The sequence below is a fragment of the Cherax quadricarinatus genome, chromosome 5 (assembly GCF_038502225.1).
Source record: "Cherax quadricarinatus isolate ZL_2023a chromosome 5, ASM3850222v1, whole genome shotgun sequence".
NCBI lineage: Eukaryota > Metazoa > Arthropoda > Malacostraca > Decapoda > Parastacidae > Cherax > Cherax quadricarinatus.
The window spans coordinates 74,615,875-74,626,776 of record NC_091296.1 but is presented as its reverse complement, the minus strand read 5'-3'; the positions used below and the strand labels follow the sequence as shown (position 1 = coordinate 74,626,776).

General features: G+C 43.4%; 1 protein-coding gene across 1 annotated transcript in view; it reads right to left on the bottom strand.

The window, feature by feature from the left end:
- Positions 1-3,372: 3,372 nt before the first annotated feature.
- LOC138855478 (uncharacterized) overlaps positions 3,373-10,902 on the bottom strand; it is an 8,337-nt gene continuing 807 nt past the window's right edge. The window contains exons 2-6 of the mRNA XM_070105048.1: positions 9,659-9,833; positions 7,345-8,632; positions 6,541-6,755; positions 5,401-5,628; positions 3,373-3,997 (exon numbers count right to left, since the gene is read on the bottom strand). Coding sequence (XP_069961149.1) covers positions 3,650-3,997; positions 5,401-5,628; positions 6,541-6,755; positions 7,345-8,632; positions 9,659-9,802 — 2,223 coding nt within the window. The 5' untranslated portion in view covers positions 9,803-9,833 and the 3' untranslated portion in view covers positions 3,373-3,649. The remainder of the gene's footprint in view (positions 3,998-5,400; positions 5,629-6,540; positions 6,756-7,344; positions 8,633-9,658; positions 9,834-10,902) is intronic.

Here is a 10,902-nt window from a genome sequence, read left to right as displayed (position 1 = left end):
CACGTCCAAAGTGTCCTGCTCGTGAAGCAATGTGCCATAAATGCCACAAGAAAGGTCACTTTGCTAAAGTATGTCGTGCTAATGCATCAACAAGAGCTAGTGCCTCCACACATTCCAGTGATCATGCGACTCTAGCAACAGTGACTTCTGCGGCTACTCCAAATTCACTGTCAAAGGCAGTTGTGAAAGTATTCATCAAAGGAACAGAAGTAGATGGTCTTATTGATAGTGGCAGCTCAGAGAGTTTCATCAACCTTGACTTAGTTAAACGGCTCTCCTTGACTCTACATCACTCATCAGGTACCGTTTCCATGGCATCAACATCTCTCTCTATTCAGACCTTAGGGTTTTGTAAGGTAAATCTCAGAGTTAATGGAAAGGATTATCAAGATGTACATTTAGCTATTCTGCCACAACTGTGCTCTGATGTTATCCTTGGTCAGGACTTTCAGAAGCTGCATGGTAGTGTCACCTTAACATATGGAGGTGAACTGCCTCCTCTTGTTGTCTGTGGACTTAGCACTTTAAGGGTAGACCCACCAAAGCTGTTTGCAAATCTTACCGCGGATTGCCATCCTATATCAGCTAAGTCACGCCGCTATTCTTATGAGGATCGGATGTTCATTGAGAAAGAAACTCAGAGGCTGCTGAAGGAGGGTATTATAGAACCGAGTGATTCCCCTTGGCGTGCACAGGTTGTTGTTGTTAAAGATGGTTATAGGAAACGGAGACTGGCTATCGATTACTCTGAGACAATCAACAAATTTACACTTCTTGATGGGTACCCTCTACCTCGAATTGATGATACAGTGAACAAAATTGCTCAGTACTATGTGTTTAGCACAATTGATCTACAGAGTGCCTATCATCAAGTCCCTATAAGGAATGAAGATAAACCATACACAGCGTTTCAGGCTAGTGATGGCCTGTATCAGTTTACCAGAGTCCCTTTTGGAGTCACCAATGGGGTAGCCTGCTTCCAACGAATTATGGATTCACTCATTCAGGAAGAGCAACTCATGGGAACTTACGCGTATTTAGATAATGTTACCATTTGTGGCAAGACCCAGGAGGAACATGATGCAAACCTTGATAAGTTTTTGGAAGCCGCCAAGAAGAAAAATATCAGTTACAATGAGGAAAAGTGCACTTTTTCAACTAAAAGGCTTAGCATCCTTGGTTATGTAGTGGAAGGAGGTTCAATATTCCCAGACCCTGAACGACTACGACCTCTACGGGAACTTCCAATGCCTCAAGACAAAAAGTCACTCCGAAGAACTCTTGGTCTCTTTGCTTATTACTCACAATGGATCTACAACTATTCAAGTAAAGTCCGCCCATTGAGTGCTACCACATTTCCTGTGACAAAGGAAGCAGAAGCCGCTTTCCATACTCTCAAACAGGACATTGAAAACTCAGTAGTTCAAGCCATTGATGAGTCCCTACCATTCGAAGTGGAAACGGATGCATCTGACATTGCCATTGCTGCAGTCTTATCTCAGGCAGGACGACCAGTAGCCTTCTTTTCGAGAACTTTTCAAGGATCAGAGAAATGTTATGCTGCTGTAGAAAAGGAAGCCCAGGCCATCATAGAAGCAGTTCGCCACTGGAGGCATTATTTAACTGGTAGACATTTCACCATAAGGACTGACCAACGGTCCGTGATGTATATGTTCGACAAGAAGCACAAAAGTAGGATAAAGAATGACAAGATATTACGCTGGAGGATGGAACTATCGTGTTATGACTTTGATATTCTGTACCGACCGGGTCAAGAGAACATCTCACCTGATGCATTCTCTAGGTCCCACTGTGGAGCAGCATGTCATGATTTGCAATCACTCTCAGCTCTCCACAAGGCTTTGTGTCACCCAGGAGTTACACGCCTGTACCATTTTGTCAAATCAAAGAACATGCCCTACTCAGTGGAAGATGTGCGACAAGTGATCAGAGCATGCAGAGTATGTGCAGAGTGCAAGCCAAACTTTCATCAGCCAGAGAAGACTCATCTCATAAAATCCACCCAGCCTTTCGAAAGATTGAATATAGATTTCAAAGGACCTCTACCAAGCACAAATCAGAATAGGTATTTCCTTAACATAGTAGATGAATATTCAAGGTTTCCCTTTGTATTCCCCTGTGCAAATATGGCTGCTTCAACTGTTATTAGTTGTCTTTCACAGTTGTTCTCTATTTTTGGTATGCCAGCTTATATCCATTCAGACAGGGGATCCTCGTTCATGAGTAACGAACTTCAGGAGTTTTTGGCTAGCAAAGGTATTGCCTGCAGCAGAACAACAAGCTACAACCCTCAAGGCAATGGTCAAGTGGAGCGGTTCAATGGTACTATATGGAAGGCAGTTACAATGACATTGAAGTAGCGCAATCTACCTGTTCAACACTGGCAAACTGTCCTTCCTGATGCTCTTCACTCTATTAGATCACTGCTGTGCACAGCTACTAATGCAACCCCTCATGAAAGACTCCTCAACTATTCACGTCGTTCCTCTACGGGAGCCTCCGTGCCCACTTGGTTATGTCATCCTGGACCCGTTCTCCTGAAGAGTCACCGTAGGATGAACAAGACGGATCCTTTAGTGGAAGAGGTAGAGCTCCTGCAAGCTAATCCACATTACGCCCACATTCGCTACCAAAATGGTGAAGAGACTACAGTATCTACAAGACATTTAGCCCCAGTTGAAATCCCTATTAGTGTGGAATCTCAAGATACACCAATAGATGTGAAAGATGCTTCGTTTTCTCCTGGAAAGCCCCTTGAGACTACCCCTATGGAAATAGAGGATTCTGCTCCAGCAGTTAATCAAACCCCGCTGGAAAATATCGAACCTGGTGAAGAGGCTCAAGGGCTACGAAGGTCGGGACGTGTACGTCGCCCACCTAACAGTTTGGGAGATTACTGTCTCTGATATTTTAGAAGGGGGAGATTGTAGTGATACTGGTCCTGTGGGGAGCAGCAGCAGGATAATACTGCACCACCTCTTGGGGCCCTTAACAACAACAACAGTTTGGTGTATGTCATGGGCGCCAACACATGGTGTGTGATTCTCTCCTACTATATCCATTTATCAGTGATGCAGATTACATGGTGAGTTTAAATATGTGGCCTGTAGTTATAACTTTTCTCTTGACATATGCAAGACATCACCATCCCTGTAGAAGCCATTATTAGATGTACTAGTCATTATATTTTGTTGTTGCAGAAGTACTATGAAGATTCTATGTTCAATAAAGCCTAGAGATAAGGCCTGTGTTTCTATCACAACATACAGTTACACTTTTGTCACTACTCTCTTGTTAATTAGTGAAAACTAGTACGATAATGGTATAACAAACTTTATAATACAAGCAGATTTTTATTCAGATTATGCATGCATGCAATACAGTACATTTAATTAAACTTCATTTAGAATGGAAAAAAATTGTAGTCACTAAATACAAAGGTGGGCTTTTATGATGATGTTATCTACAATAGCTCTACAATTCCTCAAAATTATTTAAATCCATTGGGTTACAAGTTTTGTTCGTCTAGTCCATGTACACATTGTAATATCGTAAGTAACATATATACGTGTAGCTACAATAGCAATAAAGGGTTCTATAACCCAATATCACAGACTGAAGCTGGTAATTAATAAGTTAGTATGTAAATCCAATAGCATAAGTTGAAGATTAAGAAAACCACTGGAATTGTGATTTTTGTTGCCATGACCATTTTTTGCTCATCTGTCTGGAAGGTGATCCATCCACTACCAACGCCAAATACAGTAGATTTTCCAGGTATCCTTGATCGTCCCACTAAGATATTGGTGGGCGTCATAGCTTGTTCACTTGCTTTCACAGTTGGTTTGCCTGAGCGGTTTACCTTGTTGTCTACCATGACATGGAATATGATGGTGAGGAAGGTAATGGCAATGCAGAAGAGGAGCCAGACATCCACCATCTTAAAGTAAGATGTCTTGGGTAATGAGGCCGACACCTGATGGAATTTGGAAAGAGTTTGGTTTCAAAGATTAGCAAAAGATCAGGGTGATCCTGTCAATTAAAATATGTTAATAATAAACAATTATTATACTGTATGTCTTAAAGATGTATGTATATTAGGCAGAGTTTGTGATCTTGGTTTATAAAACAATGCTCGTTGTGCCGAACAGGCAGAATGTAAATTATTGTTGCAATAATTCAGCGAAAATCAATTTTAAAATCACAAAATTAATACGTATTCAATTGATATTAAATAATGCCAGCTAAATTTAGGTTGACCTGGAAACATCTGGTAATCTTCAGCTAAATTATATTTTGGCAAGATTTGATTAACTTTTTAGTTTTGGTGCCAAATTTTAAATTTGTAAACTGTACAGTGCTGTTTCGCAAAAATATAACAATCACTGCATAACAGTAAAAAAAAATAAAAGAGATCTATTGTAGGGTAGTTCTGGTTTGACCGACTTTGCAAAAAAAAAAAAATACATGCATACCTATGAGTACTTATACGTACGATAAAACACCTAAATTACTGGGAACGGTTGAAGTTCCTTGACCTGTATTCCTTGGAACGCAGGCGAGAGAGATACATGATAATATACACTTGGAAAATTCTAGAGGGATTAGTACTTAATTTGCACACGAAAATTACTTCTTACGAAAGCAAAAGACTCGGCTGGCGGTGCAACATCCCCCCAGTGAAAAGCAGGGGAGCCACGAGTACGCTAAGAGACGAACACCAAGTGTCAGAGGCCCAAGACTATTCAACTGCCTCCTAGCATACATAAGGGGAGATTACCAATAGACCCCTGACTGTCTTCAAGAAGGCGCTGGACAGGCTCCTATAGTCAGTACCTGACCAGCCGGGCTGTGGTTCGTACGTCGGTTTACATGCTGCCAACAGTAACAGCCTGCTTGATCAGTCCCTGGTGCACCACGAGGCCTGGTCACAGACCGAGCCTCGGGGGCGTTGACCCCCAAACCTCTCCAGGTATGAACAATAGATCCCTTAATTAAAGTGGCATTTACAGTCATTGAAATTGCCGTGCTATTTTAAAACGTCTTAAATGAACTGATTATCTACTGTTGGAAAAAGACGTGAATACACTAACCACTATATTGTTTCCACCTGATTATATACCGCTTACATATTTACATTCATGAAGTTAATACACTGTAAATAAATAAGTATAACGCAAATTACCCACTGCATAAACACTTACACATGTTAATGTTGCATAAACACTTATAAGAACATCAGACCTTTGTTTTGAAAAGACTTGGATGAATAACCCATAAGAGAACATCAAGATGAATAACACATCGGCGAACATCCGTATTTTTATACGGATGTTCACCGATGTTCAACGAGTACCTGTTGGAACCTGCTTAAAGTACCTGGGAGAACAAGGTGGCTATGACGAGCTGAACGGTGAGAGCAGACATCATCCTGGTATCGAAGATAGTGGGCCTGAAGAAGAGGGTGATGTAGCTGACGACGAGGAGGACGAGGGTTGGTATGTAGATGGTGAGAATGGCGTATCCAGAGCGACGGGTGAGTGGTACCCGAACACGTACTTCGCTGTACATCCTCGAACTCCCGTGCAACAGTGTTACCATCCCCACCTGTGGGTGACGACAATAGAGGCGTTGACAACGAGACGGAATGAAAGTAGGGCACTATTCTGTAGCGTACCTTTTTTTTTGTACGGGGTGAAAACCTATTATGTCTTATGGTGTGATCTATATTTTTTACGGGGTAGACTAGTCAAACTAGACTGATACCCATGTCAAACAAGACTGATACCCATGTCAAACTTCCTTACAGGTTAACACCTTTGGTGAAATTTCCCTGAAACTCTCGTTACGACGCAAGTTGTGGATATAGCACCACATCGATATTCACACTCAGTTCGACCCTCAAAACTATCCTCCCTCACGGTGCCACTCTTGATGGGTGTGCAGATGTTGGAATTTTAACCCTTCACGAGGGGTGCCTTTATGTTGGTGAAAGGCCCTTGATCCAAGAAAATGGAGTTACCCTTTCCTTCTTGGGCTTAGATCTGATTACCTGTTCCCCGGGTGCTGTAAATTCTTATGGGTTTAGTGCATGATCGTGGCTAGTGTCCAAGCATCATCCTTGAACTTACTTCCAATGGATAAGCATATTCTGTATGCCTGTCTCGCGATTACTGGGGGTATCGACCTTCTATCACCCTTTAATGTTTCATAATTGTTAATCTGACTAGAAAATCTTATTAAAATATGCTCAGCATACCAACCAGCATAACATATTAAAAAAATGCACGACTGGAGCAGTGATGGAGGAAACAATAAATGATAGAAGCAGTTCTAAGGAAAAACATTCGAATCTGTTATCCTCCCTCAAAAAAAAAAAAAATGCTCCACCGGCCACTCAAGATCGATCCATGGAGTAAAAAATAGGTAAAATTCCTTAGCTCAAGAGCCTTTCACCGGCACCCAGGCACTTCCCGTGAGTAGGGAAAGAACAGAGCTCTCCCTTCGTCGATGGCTCACCTCATACTCCAGCAGAAGCTTGTTAGCGGAGATGTTGACAACGGACTGTTGTGTTTCAAAGACGAGAAAGGACTTGGTGGCCGAAGTGATCCTGAGCTGCATGTAGCACTCCTGTACATCGAAGGGATAGAGCACCAAGTCCAAATCACACATGTAAACTGTACCGTACTTCCTCTTGGTGGTTAAGGTATTGATCTCCCCGGAAAAGATGTCCACTGCCGAAACACAGGTCAAATTTGTCGTAGGTGAACAAATATTCCACAGGGAAAAATTCAAGTGCATGAGAAATAATAATTACCTCGTTTTTGGTGAGGTTTTTTATTTTAATTTTTAAATTTTTTGGCTCATATCCTGTCTTTGGAAGCAGTGAGTCGAAAAAACTACAATAACGTGAATGAAATAATTCACAACTTACCCACAATGCCGTGGACAGAACAATTCACAATAAACCCACAATTTAGACAAGACATTTCGGTCTGTCCTGTGAATTATTATCAAGTCGCGATATGAAAATGGTTCAAATAGGACCGAACAGTCTAAAGCTTTCTCTTATAATTTTAGGCTAGTTGTGCAGCAGAGCATTTTCCTAAATTCATTAAGTATCTCATATGCCTAGTCTGTGGGGTGTAATAATTACAGAGGAACACAGGGAGTCCAGGAACTGGGCTCCATCATCATAGCAGCAAAGCAAGTTTCAGTGGTAATGAATACTGAAATATAATCGATTCAGTTACAGTAGTAATCAGTTGGTTTTACAGTTAAATGAATTTATAGTGATCATCAATTGGGCGTCCAGTTCCTTACCTTCAGCAGGCGCGGCTTCATCTCTGCCAATAGGTTCACCATGGCGGTCCACCAGCATGGTCGTGTCGCTGTCCAGTAGAGTGTGTTGGTTGCCGTTAGTGTTGACGAAAGCAACTTCCGGCGACCAAAGTTTGTGCATGGTCTCATCTGGCAGGATGTTGAGTGTGTTGTTCACCTTCAGGTTCTGGTACTTGAGCCGGTTATCCACCCACGTTAAGGCGAGCTCGTAAGACAGATCCATAACCATTTCCATGGTCCTCACGGCTAAGAAGTCAACGTCTATTGTAAGGACAATTGGTAAGCTCCTCTCTTCCCTTCCACCAGCTCGTGGCGGCAAGTGATTCTGGTAATCCTTTGGAAAAGCCACAAGTTCGCAGTCCACTTCGTCGGTATTGTCGCGGCAGTCGTATTTGAGGTCGCAGCGTTTGTGTAGAGGAATGCATGTTGCATCATCACAGGTAAACTGGTCGAACAAACAGGGCGACAGTAGTAAGAGACGCCGTCCGCCCGGTTTCTGCCCACATACTGGTTGCTGCAGCCTCCAAAAACGTCGACCCATCGGATAGTCTGGAAAAAACTCCTCCATTTCAGCTATTGTTTGATTAGTGACATGGTTCACCCATGTCCATACACCCTCTTCTTTTTGAATATGATACGCACCATAGCCCACGAAAACTAATTCGCTCACATTATACTGAAATGCTGTGAGAAAAACATTACGAAGTTCATTTTCACATGTCCCAAGAAATGAAAACCTCTGTTGTTCTTGAATGTTGCAGACAGAACATTTTGCATTTGTTTTACAGTCGATATCAGATACGCCCCATTCAATTGCTGCCGCACAGTTTTCGTAATGTAGCCCGTTTGGTTCCTGAGGACCCCAGCCGACACTGCTCATATTAGTCACAGGAATGCCAGCAGACTTCCACACTCCCTCTTCCTCTACGTCGTTGATAGCAAGCCAGTAGTCTGAGTAGCAAGTACCCAGATTAAAAGGTGAAGTCTTGGCGATCTTAATAGCAGTCATCACCTCATCATAATTCATAGGCAGCTGTGAACCCAAGGCCAGACACAGGTAGTCAGCAACATGGTAAGGACTTTCTTCGAAAAAAAAAAATGTTGTGCCCGCATCTCGTTCACAGAGTTTAGTGAGGGGTACCTCGTAACTGGTGATGTTCTGGAGGGTCCAACCTCCCTCCCATGATATGAAGTTGCCCTTGGGATCGCTCTGGCACTCAGCTATACTTTTCACCTCTTGTGCACTCAACGGCTTGTCCCATACGTTCACCTGAAATGAGTGGTGAGACGTGTGTGGCTTATCATCATTTATTGCATGTTTCTGGGAACTAACAGAGTTATATTATTATTATTATTATTAGAGGCTTCCAAAGACAACTTTAACAACCAACAATTCATTACCTTCCACCTTGACTACATGTTACAGATGATATGTATAATAAGAATTTGTATATATAAAGGCATGTTGTCCATGCTCGTGTGTTGAAAGATATCAACAGATAATTCACACCACACAAATTGTAAATGAAAACTGAGCGACGCTTCGGTCCGGTCTTGGCCATTAAAAGTGAGGAAATTTGAGAATGAAACTAAGACATGAGCCCACCTGTGTGAGGTCTCGGAGCCCACCTGTGTGAGGTCTCGGAGCCCATCTGTGTGAGGTCTCCCAGCCCACTTGTGTGAGGTCTCCCAGCCCACCTGTGTGAGGTCTCCCGGCTCACCTGTGTGAGGTCTCCCAACCCACCTGTGTGAGGTCTCCCAGCCCACCTGTGTGAGGTCTCCCAGCCCACCTGTGTGAGGTCACCCAGCCCACCTGTGTGAGGTCTCCCAACCCACCTGTGTGAGGTCTCCCAGCCCACCTGTGTGAGGTCTCCCAGCCCACCTGTGTGAGGTCTCCCAGCCCACCTGTGTGAGGTCTCCCAGCCCACCTGTGTGAGGTCACCCAGCCCACCTGTGTGAGGTCTCCCAGCCCACTTGTGTGAGGTCTCCCAGCCCACCTGTGTGAGGTCTCCCGGCTCACCTGTGTGAGGTCTCCCAACCCACCTGTGTGAGGTCTCCCAGCCCACCTGTGTGAGGTCTCCCAGCCCACCTGTGTGAGGTCACCCAGCCCACCTGTGTGAGGTCTCCCAGCCCACCTGTGTGAGGTCACCCAGCCCACCTGTGTGAGGTCTCCCAACCCACCTGTGTGAGGTCTCCCAGCCCACCTGTGTGAGGTCTCCCAACCCACCTGTGTGAGGTCTCCCAGCCCACCTGTGTGAGGTCTCCCAGCCCACCTGTGTGAGGTCTCCCAGCCCACCTGTGTGAGGTCTCCGCTGAAACTTCTCCTAGGGACGTATCCCTGGCCCAGCCTAGCCTTCACGCCAGAGATAGTGCGAACAATATCGTATTCTTGGTTGTTGTTGAGTTGTCCGTCCACGTAGGTGCTAATCAGGTGCTTCATGTGGTCGTAGGTGAAACAAATGTGGTGCCATCTGTAGAGGAGAGAAAATGATAAATCTGTTAGGTCATTTTCAATACTTTTCCAATAGCCAGAAGTAAGATTTTGCGAAATTTATTAGCCACCATTAGGTAATTGACGTGAGGTGATAATATATTGTTTTAAGTATTTGTCATCATATATAACGTGGCAATATACAAGGATAACCAAGTTATCAAACTAATCAACTGTTAACTTAATAAAATGAAAAATGGTTATAGGTGGTGGTCAAAATGAAAATGTTTCTTGTCACACCAAGTTAGTGAGGAAAATAAGTATGAATATTTGATGACCTGCTTGTAGGCTAATAAGGATAACGATATCAACGCTACTGCTTGTACTGCAAGCCATAATGATTCTTTCATAATGCATTATACACTTAAACTGTTCCATTTATTCACTGCCAATGATTTGTAAAGTTTTAATAATTCACATCCCACTTAGAGACATTTATTATGTAGTCCTCAATGGTATTAAACAGGTCGATAAGACAAATCATTATTAAACTGGAAATTTTTCATGCAGTCTTTGTGCATGGCTCAGCAGGCTTCAATAGTCAACACTCGTTCCATTCATGACAACTAATAAAGCTTACCAGTCCATACCAACACTAAGGACGGCACTTCTCATGGCTATTCACTGGTAATAATGACGCCAATGTCGAATTTTCAATTCAAGAAGCAGTTCATTAATTCATGTTTTGTTTTTTAACAATATCAGATACAACAATAGTGTGCTGCTAGCTATTATAAGATAAGATTTCGTTCGGATTTTTAACCCCGGAGGGTTAGCCACCCAGGATAACCCAGGAAAGTCAGTGCGTCATCGAGGACTGTCTAACTTATTTCCATTGGGGTCCTTAATCTTGTCCCCCAGGATGCGACCCACACCAGTCGACTAACACCCAGGTACCTATTTGCTGCTAGGTGAACAGGACAACAGGTGTAAGGAAACGTGTCGGAATGTTTCCACCCGCCAGGAATCGAACCCGGGCCCTCCGTGTGTGAAGCGGGAGCTTTAGCCACCAGGCCACCGGGAGTAATGAAGTAATGAACACTATGTTT